The following is a 25,697-nucleotide window of genomic DNA, read 5'->3' as shown; positions in this document are numbered from 1 at the left end:
CCATCCACAAACATTCACTCCCTCCACCACCGACGCACAGTAGCAGCAGTGTGTACAATATGCAAGATGCACTGCAGCAACGCACCATGGCTCTTTCGACAGCACCTTCCAAACCTGCGACCTCTACCAACTAGAAGGACAAGGGCAGCAAATGCATGGGAACACCACCACCTGCAAGTGCCCCTCCAAGTCACACACCATCCTGACTTGGAACTATATCGCCATTCCTTCACTGTCGCTGGGTCAAAATCCTGGAACTCCCTTCCTAACAGCACTGTGGGTGTGCCTACCTTCAATGGACTGCAGTGGTTCAAGAAGGCAGCACCACCACCTTCTCAAGCGCAATTCGGGATGGGCAATAAATGCTGGCCTGGCCAGTGATGCCCACATCCCATGAATGAATTTAAAAAAAGCTTTAAATGGGGCCACTGGTTGATGGTGAATGTATAAGTTAAATTTGATTTTTATTACATGGCTTTTTGGGATTCTTAGCATTGTGTCAGGCAAGTTCCCGACCTACCAAGACTGAGGCACCCATTATTTCGCCACATGAACATTAAAACTTAAAATTGCAAGCTGCTGACTGGAAAGACATTTTTATATCGTAACTAGCAGTGTTGGAACAAAAGGGAGCCCGTCATTGCTTCCTCAATATACAGAAGAAGTGCTCAAACCAGTTTTAATCACATGACTAGCTGGCTGGAATTTCTTTGAATTTGAACTTCCAACAAAGGATTTGAATGCATACAAAGCCGTGTGCTGATGGAGTAAAGATCTCTCCTGGAACTGAAGCAAGAATTACAGCCTTTCCTGTCTGCCTGCTTCCATCTCCTTCCCATGGAACTGAATCTTGTGAAACAAGTGAAATTCAATGAGAAAAAGGTTTCTGATGTGAACAAGATTTTAAGAAAACTACTAGGCCCCAGCAAAAAGCAAGACCATATCTTCAATCAAGGACTACAGCAAGCTTGAGAAACAGTAACAAGATGTTGCCTCAAACTGTTCTACATCTTTTTTTCTGCTCTTTTCTGGCCCTATTTGCACGTGTAATACGTGTGCATGCTAGCTTGGGCATGTCGTATATCCGTAGGTGTGAACCGTTTTCGAGTTTAAGTTTTAAATTTTAATAAACTTTCATCTTTCTTCTTTAAACCTGAGAAAGTCTGTGTGAATTGGTTTCTTTGTCTTATAATTGGAAAACTGTGAACAAGGATTCACAAAAAAGGGATCTCAAAACAGTGTGTGTAAAATAAAACCCTGTTACAATAAGACCAGGTGACAAAAATAACAGACCCCTCGACACCTTTCTCACATGGTTGTAACTGAAATTGGGGCTCGTCCAGGATTTTACCCACAGACAGATGAGTGAAATTGGAAGTGGGGAGCCAAATTGTTCCCAATCAAAAAGAGTAAATCAATGCAGTTTTTCTTGTGGTTGTGTGTGCTTGAATACTAACATGTCTGTGATTAAAACCAGTAGCTCTCCAAGCCAGGGTGAAGTAACTTGGGATAAGTTAAAAGCACTGTCTATGGAGGAGTTGAGGAAAATGGCTGAGCAGTGTGGGATCACTGTACGAGTCTGAACTCCTCTAACGCTAGTGGCCAACCATTTTCCCTTGAATCTGAATAAACAGTAACAGACTTAGAAGCAGACCCAGACAGGGTATTGTTAGCAAAGATACAACTGGAACAAAGGAAACTTGAGGATGAGGAAAGGGAAAAAGAGAAAGAGAGGCAGGAGAGGAAGAAACAAAGAGTCTTTCAAAAGGAACATGAAGAAAATGAAAGGCAGGAGAAGGAAAGAGAGAGAGAGGAGAGAAAGAAAATTCCGGAAAGAATGCAAAGAAAGAGAGTTGAAGCGGCTTGAGTTAACTAGGGGGCGACAGAGTAACCCTTGTGAAAGCATGGCCAATATTGAGGAACATGATTCAGGGCTGGGTACAAGATTGCTAAAACTCACTCAATTAATTCCAAAATTCAATGAGGAAGATGTGGAAACATTTTTCGTGTCCTTTGAGGAACTGGCAAGGCAGCTAAAATGGCCAGCTGAGACCCGGTCTCTTTTACTGCAAAGCAATCTAACTGGAAAAGTCCATGAGGTTTATTCCTTGTTGCCAGATGAGAGTTTATCAAGTTATGAACTGACCAAAAATGCTATCCTCGGGGCATATGAATTGGTACCTGAAGCCTATCGCCAATAGATTAGAACTTTCAAAAAGCAAGCGAATCAAACATATCTGGAGTTTGAAAGAAGTAAGCAGCTGGCTTTTGACCATCTGGCTGAGCGCTCTTAAAGTACAGCTCAGCGATGAGACGCTCAGAGAAGTAATCCTGTTCGAGGAATTTAAAAACTCTCTCCCATTCTCAATAAAAACCCATGTGGAGGAGCAGCGGGTTCAGGGAACAATGCAAGCGGCCGTTCAAACCAATGAGTTTGCTTTAATTTATAAGTCGGTTTCCCAGGGGAGAACCTTTCCTAATCATCCCTACAAATCCAAAAAGGACAAAGGATGGGAAGGTGATAGAAGCGCTGGCAGTCCTGGAAGAGAAAAGGAAGCAGGAGGCTCTCCTCCAGCCAAAAGGGAAGGTGCTGTGAGCAGGAGTAAGACCCGGAGACCTGTGTGCTTCCATTGTAATAAGGCAGGGCATTGAAAAGCTGACTGCTGGAAACTAAAGGGAAAACTGGTAGGGTTAATCAGGGCACACCTGCTCTGTGACGACGGGGACCTGAGGCAAAGCACAGCAGAACAAGCTGTGGCTTTAACTGCAGTAAGAGTGCAACCCAGGAAGCTTACTACAGCCAGTGCAGGAAAAGTTAATAGGATTCCTGAAGGTTATCAGGGTTTTGTATCTGAAGGAAAAGTAACCCCATATCCCTCAGGTAGGGCAGGCAAGCCCATAGTAATTCTCAGGGACACAGGGGCGACTAGATCCCGTTTACTGGAAAAAGGCCTGACCTTTCCCCCAGAGAATGCAGTGAACACCAGAATGGTGGTGAATGGTATTGGAGGGCAATGTATGTCTGTACCTGTACATCGGGTGCACCTGGAGTGCAACCTAGTTTCGAGACCGGTGACCATAGGGATTGTCCCTAGTTTGCCTGTGGACGGGGTTGACCTGGTAATGATCCAGCAGGAGTGACGGCGGTAGCTCCCCACCACCCCCCCCCCCGCCCCCCCAGTAGACAAAGAAAGACTGCAGGAGGTCAGAGAGACAGGGCAGTGGCAGGAGACGGATCCCTGCAGTTTCCCTGAATGTGTCGTGGATCAGGCCATGACCAAACCAGCTCCCCCAGTGGAGACTGCATTGGCACTGCAGGCAAATGACCATGAGGTCTTCCTGTCCAAGACTTTCTTTGGAAAGTTAGGAGACTCAGGGATTGAATTAAATGGATTTTCCCTAGGTGAGGCTCAGCGAGCCGACCCAGTATTGTGAGAGTTAGCACAGGCTGCCCAGTCTGAAAGTGAAGCAGAGGGAGTCCCTGATTGCTACTATTTAAAGAATGAGGCACTGATGAGGAAATGGAGTTCTCCTCAGAGGCCTGAGGACAAGGAGTGGACAGTATTTCACCAGTTAGTGGTGCCGCAGAGGTACCGGGGAGAAATATTAAGAATGGCCCACGAGACTACAGTAGCTGTATATGCCGGTATATAAAATGCCAAAGCCCGCATAAGACAGCAGTTTGACTGGCCAAAGCTCCACATGTCAGGTTGAGAGGAAACCCCGACCTACAGTGAAACCTGTACCCCTAAGTCCTGTACCGGTGTTAGGATGACCCTCCAGCAGAGGGCTGGTGAACTGTAAGGGACCCCTGCCGAGAACAAAAGGGTACAGGCAGGCACACGGCTGGCAAAAGTTTAGAAAGAGAAGGGGAAAAAGTGACCAAGGGGACAGGTTAAAGGATGCCCAGGAAGAATCCCGGATGAAAACCCCTACTGTCCGGTCAACTAACCCCGAAAAATGTGAAAAGTTAGCCGCCACCTCCTCCTATGTGAATGCAGACACTAGATGCCTCACGAGGCATAGATTACAAAAGTAGGGAGGTCATGTTGGAGTTGTACAGAACTTTGGTAAGGCCACAGCTGGAGTACTGTGTGCAATTCTGGTCGCCACATTATAGGAAGGATGTGATTGCATTGGAGGGGGTGCAGAGGCGATTCACCAGGATGTTGCCTGGGATGGAACATTTAAGCTGTGAAGAGAGGTTGGATAGGCTTGGGTTGTTTTCACTGGAGCAGAGAAGACTGAGGGGTGACCTGATCGAGGTGTACAAGATTATGAGGGGCATGGACAGGGTGGATAGGGAGTAGCTGTTCCCCTTCGTTGAAGGGTCAGTTACGAGGGGTCACAAGTTTAAGGTGAGGGGCGGAAGGTTTAAGGGGGATTTGAGGAAGAACTTTTTTACCCAGAGGTTGGTGATGGTCTGGAATGCCCTGCCTGGGAGGGTGGTAGATGCAGGTTGCCTCACATCCTTTAAAAAGTACCTGGATGAGCACTTGGCACGTCATAACATTCAAGGCTATGGGCCAAGTGCTGGCAAATGGGATTAGGTAGACAGGTCAGGTGTTTTATTGCATTGGTGCAGACTTGATGGGCCAAAGGGCTCTTCTGCACTGTATTATTCTGTGATTCTGTGATTCACCCTACCAGAGCGGCTAACAGCACTTACAGGAACCTGCAGAAACAAAGAGAGATCTCTAGGGGGCAGAGAAACTGTGAGGGTGATGCCTCACCTAGTCAAAGTGTCACACGAAAATGCAGTTAAGTCTGCACTATTACCTGCAGGTAGGAGTGTCCCAGAGAACAAAGGGGAGAGTAACAAAGACTCCTCCCCCACAGTCAGAGGAAAGGGGAACCGCCCATCCTCCGAAGCTAAATGTCTTTACATGACTCAGAGTTGAGGATAGGCCCACCCCCCACTAACTCTCCTAAAAGAAAAGGGGTAATTAAAGCAGCCCACTGACCCAGAGCAGACCATTTGTAATGAGCTTTAAGGTTGGTGAATAAATGGAAATGAATGAGAGAAATGCATGGTTTTCTTTCTGTAACGTATATTTCTCTCAAACTCTGTAAGGAAATGTGCTGTTTTTCTTCAAATCGCATTTCATTCCCCTGGTGTGGAGGTGTCAGGCAAACCCCTCACCTACCAAGATTGAGGCACCCATTATTTCACCACATGAACATTAAAACTTAAAATTGCATGCCTCTGACTGGAAAGACATTTTTGTATAGTAACTAACAGTGTTGGAACAAAAGGGAGTCAGTCGTTGCTTCCCCAATATACAGAAGAAGTGGTCAAACCACTTTTAGTCACATGACTAGCTGGCTGGAGTTTTGTGAATTTGAACTTCCAACAAAGGATTTGTGTGCGCATGGAGTAAAGATCTCTCCTGGAACTGAAGCAAGAATTACAGCCTTTCCTGTCTGCCTAATCTTGTGAAAACACGTAAAACTCAATGAGAGAAAAGTTTCCAACGTGAACAATGGTTTAAGAAGACTACTGGATCCCAGCGAAAAGCAAGACCATATCTTCAATCAAGGACTACAGCGAGTTCGAGAAACAGTAACAAAATATTGCCTCAAACTGTTCTACTTATCTTTTTTCTGTCCCTATTTGCAGGTGTGTATCGTGTGTGCATGCTAGCACGGGCGTGTTGTATATCCATAGGCGTGAACTGTATTAGAGTTTAAGTTTTAAGTTTTAATAAAATTTCATCTTTCTTCTTTAAACCTGAGAAAGCCTGTGTGAATTGGGTTAAAACTGTGAACAAGGATTCACAAAAAAGGGAGCTCAAAACACAGCGTGTTTAAAATAAAACCCTGTTACAATAAGACCAGGTAACAATAGTAACAGACCCCTCGACACCTTCCGCACCTGGTCGTAACAATTGTTTTGAGTTCACATTATGTCATATTGTCCATTTTCCTGTGAAAAACGCGACAAGTTGTCTTCACTATAAAATACTATGACTTTGTTTCGGCTGTGTTTTTATCTGTTGTGCTATCCCAACTTAGCTCAATTAGTTCAGTAATTGATGCCTATGTATTCATTCATTCAAACTCAAACAGCATACACCATTCTTCTGTCCCAAAGCAATGGGATTGTAACTGTATTCTGTCTGCTGTCACTACACTCTACCCACTGACTGACATTGGCTCCCATTCGAGCAACGTCTGGATTCTAAAATTCTCATCTATGTTTTCAAATTCCTCCATGGCCACGCTCCTCCAATTCTGGCCTCTTACACAGCTCCAATTTTTATTGCTCCTGGCGACCATGCCTTCAGGTGGAATTCTGGAATTCCCTTCCTAAACCTCTCCACCTCTCGACCTCTCTCCTTTAAGACACTCCTCGCTCCTTAAAACCTACCTCTTTGACCATGGTTTTGGTCATCCACCCGAATATCTCCTAATGCGACTCGGTATAAAATTTTATCTGGTTTGCTCCTGTGAAGTGCCTTAGGACATTTTGCTACATTAAAGGTGCTATATAAATTCAAGTCATTGTTGTTGTTGAAAATAGTACCAGCAACACATCAGGCATTCCTGATTTTAAAGCTTGGAGCAAAGCCCAACCTTTGACACAGTTGCCTATTGCATTTTTGTACTGCTGCAGTCAACCTAACGATCTCCAAGTTTGGTGTCGGGTGTTAACTCAGGCAATAGGTTGTTGGTTGTTGCTTTCCAGGCAAATCTCATCTCGTCAACCGGATTGCAGATGAGTTTGTTGTTTTCCTTCAATTCAGCCACAAGATGGAGCTCAGCACATTGATATCACAGACTGCTTTCATTGTAAACAATGTAGTCTGGGGCCGAAACATTGTCTCCCATCAACTGAACAATTCATCTGGAAGATTCACAAGTGACAATACCAGAACTGCAATGTTATAATTATTAGGAAAGACTGAACTGGCTGGGGTTCTCTCCAGAAAAGAAAAGGTTGATAGAGGGTTTTAAAATGATGAAAGGGTTTGTTAGGTTAGACATCCCCGCTCTAAACACTGGAACCTGATAGATTACATCTTGGTGCGCCAGTGTGGTCTAAAGGATGTTCTGCATACTAGAGTCATGTCCAGTGCTGACTGTCATATAGACCACCGGCTCGTCCGTTCAAAGCTGAGCTTCCACTTCAAGCCTAGGCCGAAGAACAGGCCTAGAGACAATCCAAAGAAATTGAGTCAGCAACCTGCAAACCTCATCTTGCAGAGATCGATATCAAGCAACCTTACAGACTAGACTGGAACATCCTGATCTCACTGCTGATTCCAGTCCAGAAGAACTCCGAGAACACATCGAAGCTGCAGTGCTGGATACTTCCAACAAGGTCTTCGGACCAACACCAAGAAGAATAGGGACTGGTTTGATGAAAATGACAAGGAAATTCAACATCTGCTAAAAATAAAAAGGTCACCTCATCAGGCTCACCCGGCCAGCAAGAGAAAAAGACTGACTATTGTCAAGCATGCAGCACCCTTCAACGTAAACTGAGGAACATCCAAAATGACTGGTGGATCGCACTTGCGGAAAAAACTCAACTATACGTTGATACTGGCAACGTAAGAAGTTTCTATGAAGCACTAAAATCTGTCGATGGACCAGCACACCAAACCCAAAACCCCCTGAGGAGCGCCGATGGCAAAACCCTACACACCGACAAGGAGTCAGTCCTGGATCGCTGGTCGGAGCACTTTGAAACTCTCTTCAGCACCAAGTGCACAGTGCATGATACTGCCATCAATTGCATCAAACAACTGCCTGTCAAAGAAGAACTGGATGAGGGCCCAACCCTGGAGGAAACTGTGACCGCCATCAACCAGATGAAGAACAAAGCCCCCGGAGCTTATGGAATTCCACCCGATGCTTTGAAACATGGTGTCCCTGCCTAATACACCAAGCTCCATGAGTTTTTCAAGGCCTGCTGGGAGCAGAGCAGGATTCCATGGGATCTTCGTGATGTTATCATCACCTTGTACAAAAACAAAGGAGAAAAATCAGACTGCTGCAACTACCCTCTCTTCTATTGTTAGGAAGATCCTGGCTAGAATACTTCTGAACAGGCTTGTGCCTACCATTGCAGAAGAAAACCTCCCAGAGAGCCAGTGTAGTTTCAGAGCAAACAGAGGCACCACAGACATGGTATGTGCACTCAGACAATTACAAGAAAAATGTCGTGAGCAACACAAAGGCCTGTACGTCACGTTCACAGACCTCACCAAGGTATTCGACACTGAGCAGAGATCGACTTTGGAAAATTCTTGAAAAACTTGGATGCCCACCCAGGTTCCTGGCCATGGTGAAGCAGTTTCATGAAAATCAGAACGGACAAGTCAAGCAAAACAGCGACCTCTCAAGTCCCTTCTGTATCTCCAATGACATGAAGCAGGGACCTGTGCTGGCCCCGACCCTTTTCACCATCTTTTTCAGCATGGTGCTGCAGCAGGCAATGGAAGACCTTAAGGAGGGAGTTTACGTATGTTTCTGGACTGATGGAGGCCTTTTCAACCTCAGGCGTTTTCAGGCACACACAAAGACACAAGAAAAACTCATCCGTGAACTTGTTTTCGCCGATGACTGTGCTCTCCTGGCCCACAGTCAGTCAGACCTGCAACGTAGAACAACACAGTTTTCCGAGGCAGCACAACTCTTCAGACTTAAAATCAGTTTAAAGAAAACTGAAATCCTGCATCAGTCTGCACCCCAAGAGGAATATAGACCACCAAGCATTGTCATCGAGGGAACCGAGCTGAATGCCGTCAAGCAATTTACTTATTTGGGGAGCGTCATCTCGTTTGATGCCACCATAGACAAGGAAGTGGACAATAGGCTCTCAAAAGCAAACAGAACATTCGGCAGACTGTGCAAACACGTGTGGAGCAACCACAGCCTCAGAGCATAGACCAAACTTAAAGTGTACAAAGCTATAGTCCTCACCACACTTCTGTATGGCGCTGAGTCATAGGTCCTATACCGCCATGTACACTTTCTAGAGTGCTTCCATCAGTGCTGCCTCCACAGTATCAAGATCCATTGGCAGGACTGCATCACAAACATTGAAGTCCTGGAAACAGCCAACATCACCAGCATTGAGGTCATCCTCTTATGAAACCAACTGTGTTGGGCGGATCACATTGCCCGGATGGACGACAGTCACCTGCCCAAGATCGTGTTATATAGCGAGCTGACCACGGGTAAAAGGAACAGAGGGGCAAACGTTTCAAGGACTCATCGACCATCGCCAGTGGGAAGCACAGGCCATAGATCGTGATGCCTGGAGATGCTACATGGGGAGGGCTACAGACACCTTTGAGAGCGAGCGTAGAACCAGCATGAAAGAGAAAAGGAGGACAAGGATAGATCTAATTGCCCCCGGCAACGACTACAAGTTCACTTGTATCCGCTGTGGGAGAATCGGCAGGTCACGGATAGGCCTGACTAGTCACCATTGGGCCTGCAACTGATGACTACAACCTTCCCAAAATCTTCATCCATGAAGAAATGCCAAGAAGAAGAGAGGAAATGTTTCCAATTGTTTATCTAGAGAGTGGTGAGAATGTGGAACTCGCTACCACAGGGAATGGCTGAAGTGAATCATATCGATACGAGGGAGAAAGGAATAGGAGAATTTCCTGTTAGTTTGAGAGAAAGAGGGGTGGGAGGAGGCTCGTGTGCAGCATAAACACCAGCATGGAGCAGTTAAGCTAAATGGCTTGTTTCTGTCATTTATATCCCATTCCACGTTGTTCCATCTGCAAATACCTTTCACACGACAGATTTTTGAAAAAACTCAATTTATTTCATTTTGGCTTTAAATTGAACTTATTGGCAGCTGACTAGGTAAAGGAAAAGCAGCACAAGAGATACTAGTTGTTGTTTTAGGTGCCTCTGTTTCAAGGAGCAACTTGGAACAGTCAATCCCAAGTAAGGATGTGGCTCAACTCAGGAGGAGATCTCAGGGAGTAAAATAAAGATTTCAGCTCTTCTTACCCTAGTTTCACACCAATGTCATCAATATTGATTCTCAGACTTTTCTAAGTTAAAGGCGCTATATAAATGAACTGTGTTGTCATTGGAATTGTAAGAAACAATTACAGCCTAATTTGAAATCAAAGTTAGAGAGGGCTGACGAACCTCCAGCAAGTAATCCTGGGAGACATTACATAGAATTTATATCACAGAATCAGTCATTTGTTCTAACTGGCCCATGCCAGTGTTTATGCTCCACACAAACCTCTTTCCACCCAGCTTGATCTCAATTTATCCAAGGGTTAATTTACAAGGAGAGATTACACAAATGAGGGTTGCATTCCCTGGAATTTAGACGGTTAAGGGTGATTTGATCGAAGATTTCAAGATATTAAGGGGAACAGATAAGATAGAGAGAAACTATTTTCACCGGCTGGGGAGTCTCGGACTAGGGAGCACAGTCGAAAAATTAGAACCAGACCTTTCAGGAGTGAAATTAGGAAACACTTTTACATACAAAGGGTGGTAAAAGTTTGCGACTCTCTTCTGCAAATGGTAATTGATGGTAGATCAATTGTTAATTTTTTAATTCTGAGAATGGTAGATTTTTGTTAACCAAAGCCCACGATCCTATTGAATTGTGAAACAGGATCGAGGAACTCCTGCTCCTATTAGCATATCCTTCTACTCCTTTCTCCCTGATGTTGTTATGAAACTTCCCCTTGAATGCCTCAACTACTCCTTATGGTAGTGAGTTCTACATTCTCAGCAGTCTCTACTGCTGACTGAAGTTCTCGCAATGGGTTAAATCGTAGTGTGTTGTAGTGGTAGTTTGTGGATTAAATTTAACTATAGAATAGCATTCTAACTGACTGTTTATCCAAAGATGTGAACAGATGGGTATTTGAACAGTTCTAAATTTGTGTGTTTCCTATCTTTGATTTTTTTTTAGATAATGCTGGAGGCCCCGGATGATATTTACAGCTTTCAGTTTTGTCCCACTGACCCAAATATTGTGGCTGGCAGCTGTAAGAATGGCCAGGTACTGAAGCGCATCCGAGTAAGTTACAAAGAGTTAAAAGGACGAGTCCACCTTTTAACATGAGGGAATTGTTACGGCCAGGTGAGGAGGGGGTCCCAGGCTCCCCTCTTGTGCTTCCTCTTATTTGACAAGAACAGGGTTTATTCCTTTTTAAACAGTGGTTTTACTTACCACCTCAGTGTTTTACCTTTTACCTTTAATGTGATCGTGAAAGAACCAATCGGATAGGTTTTCTTGTGTTTAAACAAGAAAGAGGTGAGTTTATTTTACTTAACAATCAAAAACCAATCTAGATATAAAATAATAAATTTACGCTACACATTCACTCACACATTCACACAAGACTCATACACACATAGATTACAGAGGGAAAAAGTAGATTTTGTGATTGGATTAGAGTCCAGAATAAAGGAAAATTAAATACACTGTCTTTTTTTTTATTCGTTCGGGGGATGTGGGCGTCGCTGGCTAGGCCAGCATTTATTTCCCATCCCTAATTGCCCTTGAGAAGGTGGTGGCGAGCTGCCTTCTTGAACCACTAAAGTCCTTGGGATGTAGATACACCCACAGTGCTGTTAGGAAGGGAGTTCCAGGATTTTGACCCAGTGACAGTGAAGGAACGGCGATATAGATCCAAGTCAGGATGGTGTGTGGCTTGGAGGGGAACTTGCAGATGGTGGTGTTCCCATGTATCTGCTGCCCTTGTCTTTCTAGGTGGAAGAGGTCGTGGGTTTGGAAGGTGCTGTCGAAGGAGCCATGGTGAGTTGCTACAGTGCATCTTGTAAATGGTACGCACTGCTGCCACTGTGTGTCGGCGGGGGAGGGAGTGAATGTTGAGGGTGGTGGATCGGGTGCCAATCAAGCGGGCTGCTTTGTCCTGGAGCTTCTTGAGTGTTGTTGGAGCTGCACCCATCCAGGCAAGTGGAGAGTACTCCATCACACTCCTGACTTGTGCCTTATAGATGGTGGACAGGCTTTGGGGAGTCAGGAGGTGAGTTACTCGCCGCAGAATTACCAGCCTCTGACCTGCTCTTGCAACCGCAGCATTTATATGGTTACTGCAGTTCAGTTTCTGGTCAATGGTGACCCCCAGGATGTTGATAGTGGGGGATTCAGCGATGGTAATGCCATTGAACACCAAGGGGAGATGGTTAGAATCTCTCTTGTTGGAGATGGTCATTGCCTGGCACTTATGTGGCATGAATGTTACTTGCCAGTTATCAGCCCAAGCCTGGATGTTGTCCAGGTCTTACTGCATATGGAGACGGGCTGCTTCAGTATCTGTGGCATTGCAAATGGTGCTAAACATTGCGCAATCATCAGCGAGCATCTCCACTTCTGACCTTATGATGGAGGGAAGATCGTTGATGAAGTAGCTGATGATGGTTGGGCCCAGGACACTCCCCTGAGGAACTCCTACGGTGATGTCCTGGAGCGGAGATGATTGACCTCCAACAACCACAACCATCTTCCTTTGTGCTAGGTATGACTCCAACCAGTGGAGAGTTTTCCCCCTGATTCCCATTGACTCCAGTTTTGCTAGAAGCAGTGAAGTTGGATGATTCGGTGGAGTTCCAGCTGAAACTGTATTCTTGAAGTCCTTGGCTGATCAAAGTGCACTTTGTGGCTGGCCTGCTTGGCTCAAGGCTTTCTTGGAGGCAGATACTGTCCTGACTTGGAACTATATCGCCATTCCTTCACTGTTGCTGGGTCAAAATTGGAGGTGGCTCTCTTCCCCTGGTCTCTGTCTGTAGCGATCTGTAGTTTTGGAGGGTTCACAGTCGCAGACAGAGTTTGAACTTGCGTTATCTGGAGAGAGGGAGAGGGACGGAGGCACACCCTTTCCCCTGCTGCACAGTCTGAGTAACTGCCCCTCTGTCGTTGTTCAAGGAAACCTTTAGCTTTTTCAGAGATGGACAGACGGTCACATGATGGCCGCTATGTATTCACTCAAACCTTCTAATGAGATTCAAGGTTCGGAATTGGATCCCCAGGCCCCAGGATGCCAATATTTACCCTAGGAGGGGGTTTGCTGTTTCAAAGTCAAGGTTTTAGGATGGCCTTGAATATTGTGCTAATGAAACAATCTTAAGTAATTCAATTAGAGCAAACCATTGTTCTGGGTCCATGCTACCCAGACCTCTGTCTCTGTGTGGGTCTTTGGAATGTGAATCGGTGTTTCAGATGCAAATTGCAGTGGTCATCTTGATTGCCAGTTTTCTTTGAAAAGTTAACTGCAGGATTTTTTTTCCATAAAAAGTTTAATGTAAGTTTCCAACCGATGAATTAATGTTCCTTATTTGAACTATCGTGTTTCCTTGCCAGAAGAGTAAAAATAAAAGCATTCTGTAATTTAAAACTAGGATGACTTGTGTTTCAAAATACAACCCCGTTACGCAGGAAGCCACAAATGACTGCACATACCCGATTTCTTTTTTTCCAATGTTGATGGCCGCGTCTTCAGCTGCCTGGTCCCTGAGGTCTGGAATTCCCTCCCTAAACCTCTCCGCCTCTCTACCTCTCCCTCCTCCTTTCAAATGCTCATTAAAACCTACCTCTTTGACTGAGGTTTTGGTCACCTTTTTATATTCTTTCATGGGATGTGGGCGTCACTGGCTAGGACAGCATTTGTTGCCCATCCTTAATTGCCCTTGGGAAGGTGGTGGTGAGCTGCCTTCTTGAACCGCTACAGTCCATGTGATGTAGGAACACCCACAGTGCTGTTGGGGAGAGAGTTCCAGGATTTTGACAGTGAAGGAACAGCAATATAGTTCCACATCGGGATATCCAAATATCTCCTGATGTGGTTCAGTGCCAAATTATGTTTGCTCCTATGAGGCATCTTGGGGACTTTTGCTAAGTTAAAGGTGCTATATAAATGCATGTGGTTGTTGTCACTGATAACTGATAAATGTATTTTCCTGCTCAGGTGGTGTTATGGGATATCACCGAATTCTCGGAGAGATTGCAGGGTAACCTTCCAGCAGCAAAGCCCGACGCTGTCAAATCAAACTTGTTGGTGAGTAAGCTAAGAATCAGGAGGAGGAGCACACGATGGTCTTTTGACAGCATCCCCAGGTGGACAACAGTTGTTCTTTTCGCACACAGCTCAGCCCTGGTTTTGCCAACTCTGGTTGGCATATATTCCTGGAGGTTTCATCACATGACCTCCTGTCTCCATCTTCCCCGCCCCACACTCTCACCATCGGTCGCCTGACACTCCTGACCTCACGGTGTTCTGCTCCCATCGTCTCACCACTGATCGCTTGACACGTTCGTCCTCTCTGTGCCCGCCGCCCCCTTCCCTTGCCCATCACAAACTGAATAGACCCTTCATTACCCACAACTGGATGATTCTTGACTGTCGGTCAAACAACCATTATTTTTCCCACATGCCCAATATATATTTATATCTAACAAACAACGGAAAATGTTTTTAAAGACTAAATGTTTTTGATACCCCGATCATTTTCTCCTGGTATTTTGCTGCCAGCAATGTTCTGGACGCCAGTCTTTCATCCCTGGGGACTCCAGAGCAATCCTGTAGGATTGGCAATGAAACTGAACGCTTGTGTGACCATGGAACACATCGAAACATTTCTGCACCATCTTTAGAGAAAACACGGAGAAAATGTTAAGAACTCCACTGCACAATCAATTCTGCCATAATGCCATTGGCTTCATATATAACGGACACACTGCAATGGAATATACCCTCCCCTGATATGCTAACACTGGTTCCTACTCTATGTAAAAGGAGTTATGCCAGCTGTTTCTGAATAGAATAGGGCTTCTGGACATAAAAAACTCTGGAAAAAATTGTGCATTAAAGTTAAGAAACAGATTCTTTCCTCTCAAAAGGATAAGAGAATCTTGTGCCTTAAATAGTTAGTCTCGGCAATTGCTTAAACCCACTAAAAAGGAACCACAGGATTTTTGTGTGGGAGGTCGCTGTGTTTATTGATCTTTACTGGAAGGAAAGCTGGTCGCCGTGTAGAATTGTTTTTGGATTGTCTGCACTCTTCATGTCACTCCATAATTTTCCATTTGTGTAGCAGCCTCACACAAACTGATAATATTCCCCTCTATCGATGGATAAACTCAAGCTAACAGCCTAACCCAGGTTAGCTTACAATTGTGGAAAATGAACAAGTCGAACCAGCATTTCCTCCTCTTCATTGGGAGAGCTGGCAGCCATCCTCTCTCACCCTCCCTCGCGCACGCACCACATGCACACTCTCTCGAATTCTGTTCCTAATCCCTCCACCTGGCTATGCGCTCTCCCCGACTTCAGAAGTCCCCTTAAAGTTAACTTTTTACTTATTCATTCATGGGATTTGGGTGTCTCTGGCAAGCCCAGCATTTACTGCTTATCTCTAATTGCCCTTGAGAAGGTGGTGGTGAGCCAGCTTCTTGGATAAAACTGAGTGGCTTGCTAGGCCATTTCAGATGGCAGTTAAGGGTCAATCACATTGCTGTCAGTCTGGAGTCACACGTAGGCCAGACTAGGTAAGGATGGCAGATTTCCTTCCCTAAAGGACATTAAAGAACCAGATGAGTCATAGAGACATTGAGTTATAACAGCACAGAAATAGGCCCTTCGGCCCATCGTGTCTGTGCCGGCCATCAACCCTATCTATTCTAATCCCATTTACCAGCGCTTGGCCCGTAGCCTTGTATGCTATGGTGTTTCAAGTGCTCATCTAAATGCTACTTAAATGTTGTGGGGGTTCCTGCCTCCACCACCCCTTCAGGCAGTGCATTCCAGATTCCAGCCAACCTCTGGGTGAAAAAGTTTTTCCTCAAATCCCCTTTAAACCTCTTGCCCCTTACCTTAAATCTATGCCATAATAATAAAAGCAAAATACTGCGGATGCTGGAAATCTGAAATAAAAACAAGAAATGCTGGAACCACTCAGCAGGTCTGGCAGCATCTGTGGAAAGAGAAGCAGAGTTAACGTTTCGGGTCAGTGACCCTTCTTCGGAACTCATCTTAAATCTATGCCCCCTGGTTATCGACACCTCCGCTAAGGGAAAAAGTTTCTTCCTATCTACCCTATCTGAGCCCCTCATAATTTTGTATACTTCAATCAGGTTCCCCCTCAGCCGTCTCTGCTCTAAGGAAAATAACCCTAGCCTATCCAGTCTCTCTTCATAGCTGAAATGCTCCAGCCCAGGCAACATCCTGGTGAATTTCCTCTGCACCCTCTCCAGTACAATCACATCCTTCCTATAATGTGGTGACCAGAACTGTACACAGTACTCCAGCTGTGGCCGAACCAGCATTTTATACAGCTCCATAATAACCTCCTTGCTCTTATATTCGATGCCTCGGCTAATAAAGGCAAATATCCCACATGCCTTCCTAACCACCTTATCTACCTGTGCTGCTGCCTTCAGTGATCTATGGACAAGTACACCAAGGTCCCACTGACCCTCTGTACTCCCTAGGGTCCTACCATCCATTGTATATTCCCTTGACTTGTTAGTATATCGTCCTGTAATGTAAGGCTTTCCTCCTCTCTATCTACGACACCACCAATTTTCATGTCATCTGCGAACTTACTGATCATACTCATGTCTAAATCATTAATGTACACTACAAACAGCAAGGGTCCCAGCACCGATCCCTGTGGTACACCACTGGTCACAGGCTTCCAATCGCAGAAACAACCCTCGACCATCACCCTCTGCCTCCTGCCACTAAGCCAATTTTGGATCCAATTTGCCAAATTGCCCTGGATCCCATGGGCTTTTACTTTTTTAACCAATCTCCCCTGCGGGACCTTATCAAAAGCCTTCCTGAAGTCCATGTAGACTACATCAACTGCTTTACCCTCGTCTACACACCTAGTCACCTCCTCGAAAAATTCAATCAAATTTGTTAGACATGATCTCCCCCTGACAAAGCCATGCTGACTATCCCTGATTAATCCCTGCCTCTCCGAGTGGAGATCAATCCTGTCCCTCAGAATTTTTTCCAATAGTTTCCCTACCACTGATGTTAGACTCACTGTCCTGTAATTACCTGGTTTATCCCTACTACCCTTCTTGAATAAAGGTACCACATTCGCTGTCCTCCAGTCCTCTGGCACCTCTCCTGTGCCCAGAGAGGATTTGAAAATTTGTGTCAGAGCCCCTGCTATCTCTTCCCTTGCCTCACATAACAGCCTGGGATATATCTCATCTGGGCCTGGGGATTTATCCACTTTTAAGCCTGTTAAAACCACTAATACCTCCTCCCTTTCAATGCTAATTTGTTCGAGTATAACACAATCCCCCTCCCTGATCTCTACACCTCCATCGTCCTTCTCCATAGTGAACACAGATGAAAAGTAATCATTTAAAACCTCACCTATGTCCTCCGGCTCCAAACACAAATTGCCGCTTTGGTCCCTAGTGGGCCCTACTGTTTCCATGGTTATCCTCTTGCCCTTAACATACTTATAAAATGCCTTGGGATTTTCCTTTATCTTGCTTGCCAATCTTTTTTCATGTCCCCTCTTCACTCTCCTAATTACTTTTTTAAGTACCCCCCCCCTACACTTTCTATACTCCTCCAGTGCCTCCACTGTTTTCAGCACTCTGAATCTGCCATAAGCCTCCTTTTCTTTCCTGATCCAATCGTCTATATCCCTTGACATCCAGGGTTCCCTGGACCTGTTGGTCCTACCCTTCACCTTAACGGGCACATGTTGGCTCTGAACCCTCACTATTTTCTCTTTGAATGACTCCCACTGGTCTGATGCAGACTTTCCTACAAGTAGCTGCTCCCAGTCCACCTTGGCCAGATCCTGTTTTATCAGATTGAAATCGGCCTACCCACAATTCAGTACCTTTATTTCTGGTCCATCTTTGTCCTTTTCCATAACTACCTTAAATCCAGTAGCTTCACAGTCACCATTGCTGAGACTTCTTTCTTATTCCAGATATATCTAATTAATAATTTATTGTTAAATTATATTCCCCAGCTACTGCGTTGGGATTTGAACTCATGTATCTGCAGTATTAGTTCTGGCCTCAGGATTAATAGCCCAATAACATAACCATTATGCTAAAATGCCCCGAATTGACCATATCATCATCCACCTAATCTACTTGTTCCCCCAACTCATGGCTTGAGCCTGACCTCTCCACCTCAAGTACCTCGACAAATTTCACTCTACTGTTGTTGATTTTGTCCTTCATGCAATTAGATACCTAGAAATCGAATCTGCGACTGGCTCTACCACCTCCATTCTCCGACATTCATGAGATGTATCGGGCTGTGGCACCATTACCAATGGAGAATTACTGGCCCTCAATCTAAGTCTCTACCTTTATATCTTGAGCATTAGACCTCAACAACATTCCATAAACCAGTGTAATCAGGCAGCATAATAGAACTTTTTTATAATTGTTTCATGGAAAGTGGGCATTGCTGGCAAGGCCAGCATTTGGTGCCCATCCCTAATTGCCCTTGAGAAGGTGGTGGTGAGCTGTCTTCTTGAACCGCTGCAGTCCATGTGGGGTAGGTATACCCACAGTGCTGTTAGGGACGGAGTTCCAGGATTTTGATCCAGCAACAGTGAAGGAATGGTGATATAATTCCAAGTCAGGATGGTGTGTGGCTTGGAGGGGAACTTGCAGATGGTGGTGTTCCCATGCATCTGCTGCCCTTGTCCTTCTAGGTGATAGAGGTCACGGGTTTGGAAGGTGCTGTCAAAGAAAGTATGGTGAGTTGCTGCAGTGCATCGTGTAGATGGTACACACTGCTGCCACTGTGCATCGGTGGTGGAGGGAGTGAATGTTTGTAGATGGGGTGCCAGTCAAGTGGGCTGCTTTGTCCTGGATGGTGTCGAGCTTCTTGAGTGTTGTTGGAGCTGCACCCATCCAGGCAAGTGGAGAGTATTCCATCACACTCCTGACTTGTGCCTTGTAGATGGTGGACAGGTTTTGGGCAGTCAGGAGGTGAGTTACTCGCTGCAGATGGTTAGATTCTGTCTTGTTGGAGATGGTCATTGCCTGACACTTGTGTGGTGCGAACGTTACTTGCCACTTATCAGCCCAAGCCTGAATGTTGTGCAGGTTATGCTGCATTTGAACACAGTCTGCTTCAGTATCTGAGTAGTTGTGCTGAACATCGTACAATTATCAGTTAACATTCCCACTTATGACCTTATGATGGAGGGAAGGTCATTGTTGAAGCAGCTGAAAATGGTTGCATCTAGGACACTACGCTGAGGAACTCTGCAGTGATGTCCTGAGGCTGAGATGATTGACCTCCAACAACCACAACCATCTTCCTTGGCGCTAGGTGTGACTCCAACCAGTGGAGAGTTTCCCCCCCGATTCCCATTGGCTCCAGTTTTGCTAGGGCTCCTTGATACCATACTCAGTCAAATGTTGCCTTGATGTGAAGGGCAGTCACTCTCACCTCACCTCTGGAGTTCAGCTCTTTTGTCCATGTTTGAACCAAGGCTGTAATGAGGTCAGGAGCTGAGGGGCCCTGGCGAAACCCAAACTGAGAGTCAGTGAGCAGGTTGTTACTGTTTAAGTGGCGCTTGATAGCACTGTCAATGACACCTTCTATCACTTTGCTGATGATCGAGAGTAGACTGATGAGGCGGTAATTTGCCAGATTGGATTTATTCTGCTTTTTGTGGACAGAACATACCTGAGTAATTTTCCACATTGTCGGGTAGATGCCAGTGTTCTAGCTGTACTGGAACAGCTCGGCTAGGGATGTGGCCAGTTCTGCAGTATAAGCCTTCAGTATTACAGCCGGGATATTATCAGGACCCATTAAAAAGTCCATTAAAAGTATTCTTTGATGTATTTAAGAGTGCTAACCTGTTGCAGTTTGATTTAAGCAGCTGGAAATGGTTTTATCACCAAAATTAAGCCTTTTTAATCAGGATTTCCAGGCTATTGCAACAGTTCCAGTTTATTGCGAGGGAAATGGAATATAAAAGTAGGCGGTTTTGCTATAGTTGTACAGGAATACCACATCTGGAGCAGTTAATGTAAAATCACAGTATGTAGATCAGCAGTATCTGCTAATTACATGTGCAATGTGGCCATTTTGCTGCATACCCGAGAATGAAAGTTTGGAGTTTAAGCTTGAAACTCCACTTTCTGTATTGTTTTTCCAATATTAAAATATTTGAGTTAGTGGCAACTGGTGGGTCAGATTGGCTAGCGCACTATGCTTTCAACCCGGGTACTTGAGGCTGAATCCAGGCTAGAATGAGGAAATAAATGACTTGGAAAGATAGAAAGATTTACGGCTTAGAAGGAGGCCATTCGGCCCATCGTGTCTGTGTTGGGCTAAAAGAACTATCCATTCTAATCCCACCTTCCAGCTCTTGGTCTGTAGCCCTGTAGGTTCCAGCACTTCAGGTTGAATTTTACCTTGATGGCAGGGGTCCAAGCACGGGCTGAAGGCAGGGGAGCAACCCCGCCTGCCCCTTTTTTTGGACCCCCGGCTCAATTCCATGGCGGGCAGCCAATTAACTGCCCTCCGTCAGGGTCCCCATCCCTTTACATCAGGGATCTCGCCTCCAAGAGCTATCAGCCAATCAGAGGGCCAGCAGCTCAATGGTACCAGCAGCATTACTAGGAGTGGCATCCACTGCTGATATTACAGGAGGCCTAGGACCAGGACAAGGCCCAGCGCTGGAGCCCCAGACCGCAGATAAGTGTCATGGGCTCACTGGAGCCAGTCCAGCAAGTCTTGGTGAGAAGGGGAGGTGGGGCAGGAAGTTGGTCATGGAGGGTAAGAGAGGTGTTTGTGGAAGGCCAGACCTGGCCTCTGGGGGCCCTCCAAGGGCCATACATTGCCCACGGAGGAGGACCCGCAGCCCACAATGAGACTGCCTTGTTTTACTGGGCAGCCTCCTTGTGGTGGGGACACCCCCTGCTGCTGGTGAAATACTAGTGGCGGCAAGAAGAGGCCCTTTCTTGGCCAATAATTGGCCTCTGGGTGGTACGACTGTCCTTGGCCTGTTCCCGTCCCGAGGGGGCTCATAAAATTCAGCCGTCAGATGCATTTCCAAGTATTTTTCTATCTCTACCAACCTTTCAGGCAGTGAGTTCCAGATGCCACCACCCCCTGGGTGAAAAAGTTCCTCCTCAACTCCCCTCTAATCCTTCAACCAATTACTTTAAATCTCTGCCCCTGGTTATTGACCTCTCTGCTAAGGGGAATAAGTCCTTCCTATCCACTCTATCCAGGCCCCTCTAATTTTATAAACCTCAATTAAATCTCCCCTCAGCCTCCTCTGTTGCAAAGAAAACAAATCCAACCTAGCCACTTCTGTCCTTCCTGCATGAAATGACTTTGGGCAGTCCCAACAACTGCATGGAATTTACAGCCATGACTCAGTGGGTAACACTCCTGCCTCCGAGTCAGCAGATTGTGGATTTAAGTCCCACTCAAGAAGTTGTGCACAAAGTATTCAAGCTGACACTTATTGCAGTACTGAGAGAGTGCTGTGCTGTCCTTCGGATGAGACATTAAACCGTGGCCCCATCGGCCCTCTCAGGTGGACAGAAAAGATCCTTTGACTACTATTTTGAAGAAGAGCAGGCCGGTTCTCCCAGGTGTCCTGGTCAATATTTATCCCTTAATCAACATCACAAAAATAGACGGTCTGGTCATTATCACATTGCTGTTTGTGGGAGCTTGCTGTGCACAAATTGACCGCCACGTTTCTTACATGACAACAGCGATGACGCTTCCAGAGTACTTCATTGGCTGTAAAGCACTTTGAGATGTCATGAAAGGTGCCATATTAGTGCAAATCTTTCTTTGACAGCACAGGAACAGGCCATTTTGTCCAACTAGTTCCTACTGGTGTTTATGTTTCACACAAGCCTCCTCCCATCACTCTTCGTCTCACTCTGTCAGCACTCTCTCCCTCATGGGATTAGTATTTCAGATGAAGATAAACCGATGCACGAGGATAGACTCAGTATCACATCCCGTTACGTGTATTGTATTTCATTCACTGCCATGCCCATGAGCCTATTTGTCTTATTTATAATGCAAATGTTTGTTCTCCTTCCCCGAGTGTCATCACTTCGCTCCAGTGAACATTGAATATAATTAATCATTTCCAGCTCAATTTCCTAACTCATCCAGCTTCCTGAGTACCTGATTCACTTGCCATTGACTATTTGCCGTCGCTCGACTTTCATGCCTCCTGATTTTGTTCCTGAATGACACATCTCAAATTCAATGTCCCCTCGTTCTTGTATCCTCCACTCTCTGCATGAACCTTTTAACATTTTAAACACCTTGATCAGGTCACCCTTCAATTGTCTATATTCAAGGGAATATAAGCCAAATACAATGGATGGTAGGACCCTAGGAAGTACAGAGGGTCAGAGGGACCTTGGTGTACTTGTCCATAGATCACTGAAGGCAGCAGCAAAGGTAGATAAGGTGGTTAGGGAGGCATATGGGATACTTGCCTCTATTAACCAAGGCATAAACTATAAGAGCAGGGAGCTTATGATGGAGCTGTATAAAACGCCAGTTAGGCCACAGCTGGAGTACTGTGTACAGTTCTGGTCGCCACACTATAGGAAGGATGTGATTGCGCTGGAGAGGGTGCAGAGGAGATTCACCAGGATGTTGCCTGGGCTGGAGCATTTCAGCTATGAAGAGAGACTGAAAAGGCTAGGGCTGTTTTCCTTAGAGCAGAGAAGGCTGAGGGGGACACCTGATTGAGGCATACAAAATTATGAGGGGAATTGATAGATTAGATAGGAAGAAACATTTTCCCTTAGTGGAGGTGTCAATAACCAGGGGGCATAGATTTAAGGTAAGGGGCAGGAGGTCTAAAGGGGAGTTGAGGAAAAGTTTTTTCACCCAGAGGGTGGTTGGAATCTGGAACGCACTGCCTGAAGAGGTGGTAGAGGCAGGAACCCTCACAACATTTAAGAAGTATTTAGATGAGTACTTGAAACACCATAGCATACAAGGCTATAGGCCAAGTGCTGGAAAATGGGATTAGAATAGATAGGTGCTTGATGGTGTGTACGGACACGATGAGCCGAAGGGCCTATTTGTGTGCTGTATAACTCTATGACTTTATAAGCAGCCACCTCCTTCACCCTCCTCCTGGTGAATCTGTGCTGCAGCCAAAACATCCTTCCTGAGGTGTGGGGCCCAGAACTGAAAGCAGCACTCCTGGCAGAGTATGGCCAAAACTCTGCAACGCTTACTTCCTTCATAAAAGCCTTCTGTTCCAAGTCAGCCAACAGTTAGATAAAGATTTTCAAGCTCCATTAAATTGTGGAGTCTGATTAATCAGTGTCAGATAAACAGACTGATCCAAGAACACAATATCCCATTAGATTTGAGTCCACCTGTGATTTTAACTAACGGTCATGGAATGATTTATAGAGCAACAAAAAAAAATAGCAGACTGCGTATCTTTACATAGATTAAAAGGGAGGTTTGAATATATTAGCCTTTGAAGTCATTATTTAATTGAAGTTTTCATGGGAACTTTCCCACATTTATTAGAAAGATTTGACACGCCAAGTCGTTTATACCACTCAGATCTGACTGTCTCAGGGGAGTGCATTATAAGCACACGTGTTAACTTCCAGGTGTTCTCTATGCCTTCGGCTCAAAATTAATTCTGCCCTTCATGTATAACTTGATTAAGTTGAACCTATTACAGTAAACAGTGATAGTTCATGCCAAACAGCTGAATGCAGGCTACACTGTGACACTGGTGCAGAATCTTAATTTTGCTTCCAATCGTTCAGCTTTATTCTTGTAACTGTTGAGTTTTGCACGTTGAAATGGAAAAGGAGTGTGGAAATATTTTAAGCTGCTGGTCCACACAATCTGTGCATAGCAAATAAGGTGAGACAGAAGTGACATTTGGGAGTATTAGTGGAGGAACACTTATTGTGTTGCTATGGCATTCCTCTGTCTGCTATTTTGATGGATGTGTTGAAGATAAAAGGGGTTGAGTTGCTGGTTATATCAGTGCAATACGGGCGAATCGACCGAACCAGGGCTAAAGGTCGAGGATTTTGAAACGTAAGTGAGTCATGACTGAAACAACGTACATTCCCGTTTTTCGTGACCTTTTCCACTGGGTCAAGTTTCAATTCTATCGGATCAGGCCCCTCCCACAAAGCCGGCCATGCCACCAGGTTGCAATTATGAGGTTGCGCTAGTTTGAGAAGGCTTTGCGAATTGTGCTCATTTTATTGGAACGAGTCAACATGTTGTAAAACATTTTTCATAGCAAAAAGTAATTAATTTACGAAATAAAACTGACTGGTTGAAGTTGAGCTGACCAATAAAATGATTAAATGGCTCATGGCTCAACTCATAGGCTGAGGACTAGACACCCTGATTAAAAAATGGTTATTTTTTGGTGAGAAGCCCATTTTCAGCTATATTAATTAAACTACCAAGTTAACACTCTTAAATACAGCAAGGAGTATTTTTTAATGAATGAAACAAAAGTAAACAATTGCATTCTGTCACGCTGCCCGATTTCACAGGTTCATGGGAGATTATATGTTTGTAATTATGCAAATGAACTTGAAGTGTAACCTAACCAGCGCAAATTTCAAGCACATTTTTGGGGCAATTTCCTGACTGCACCCGAAGTGGAACCACTATCCCAGACAAGTTAATAAAATAATGGGCAGAAGAAAATTATTTGAATGCATTATGTTTGCACCTCCTAATATTGATCATTTCTATCCTATAAAATCCTACCTTAAGCAGCTGAAAGTGCAACTTGCTTGTACGAATAATCATATTTGTTAAAAAAGTCAAAATTAGAATCACAGAATTTTTACAGCTCATTGCTGGCTCTCTAATGAAGTTCTGCACTTAAGAGTCATAGAGAGATACAGCACTGAAACAGGCCCTTCGGCCCATCGAGTCTGTTCTGACCAACAACTGCCCATTTATACTAATTCTACATTAATCCCATATTCCGTACCACATCCCCACCACCTACCGACACTAGGGGCAATTTACAATGGCCAATTTACCTATCAACCTGCAAGTCTATGGCTGTGGGAGGAAACCAGAGCAAAGAACAAAGAACTAAGAACAGTACAGCACAGGAACAGGCCATTCGGCCCTCCAAGGCTGCGCCGATCTTGATGCCTTCCTAAACTAACACCTTCTGCACTTCCGGGGCCCATATCCCTCTATTCCCTTCCTATTCATATATTTGTCAAGATGTCTCTTAAACGTCGCTATCGTATCTGCTTCCACCACCTCCCCTGGCAGCAAGTTCCAGGCACTCACCACCCTCTGTGTAAAAAGCTTGCCTCGCACATCCCCTCTAAACTTTGCCCCCTGCACCTGAAACCTATGTCCCCTAGTAACTGACTCTTCCACCCTGGGAAAAGCTTCTGACTATCCACTCTGTCCATGCCACTCATAACTTTATAAACCTCTATCATGTCGCCCCTCCACCTCCGTCGTTCCAGTGAAAACAATCCGAGTTTTTCCAACCTCTCCTCATAGCTATTGCCCTCCAGACCAGGCAACATCCTGGTAAACCTCCTCTGTACCCTCTCCAAAGCCTCCATGTCCTTCTGGTAGTGTGGCGACCAGAATTGCACGTAATATTCTAAGTGTGGCCTAACTAAGGTTCTGTACAGCTGCAGCATGACTTGCCAATTTTTATAATCTATGCCCCGACCGATGAAGGCA

At 45.2% G+C, this 25,697-nt stretch overlaps 1 protein-coding gene across 4 annotated transcripts in view; it reads left to right on the top strand.

Annotated features, from left to right (window-relative positions):
- The window catches only part of dnai3 (dynein axonemal intermediate chain 3), a 132,902-nt gene that overhangs the window by 46,870 nt on the left and 60,335 nt on the right, over positions 1 to 25,697 (top strand). For 2 of the 4 annotated variants that reach the window (XM_068036331.1, XM_068036334.1), the window contains 2 exons: positions 10,916 to 11,023; positions 13,935 to 14,024. In XM_068036331.1, coding sequence (XP_067892432.1) covers positions 10,916 to 11,023; positions 13,935 to 14,024 — 198 coding nt within the window. The remainder of the gene's footprint in view (positions 1 to 10,915; positions 11,024 to 13,934; positions 14,025 to 25,697) is intronic. The other 2 variants (XM_068036332.1, XM_068036333.1) reach the window with 2 other exon arrangements.

The sequence above is a fragment of the Heterodontus francisci genome, chromosome 8, assembly GCF_036365525.1.
Source record: "Heterodontus francisci isolate sHetFra1 chromosome 8, sHetFra1.hap1, whole genome shotgun sequence".
Lineage (NCBI taxonomy): Eukaryota > Metazoa > Chordata > Chondrichthyes > Heterodontiformes > Heterodontidae > Heterodontus > Heterodontus francisci.
This window is presented reverse-complemented; position numbering and strand designations above follow the sequence as displayed.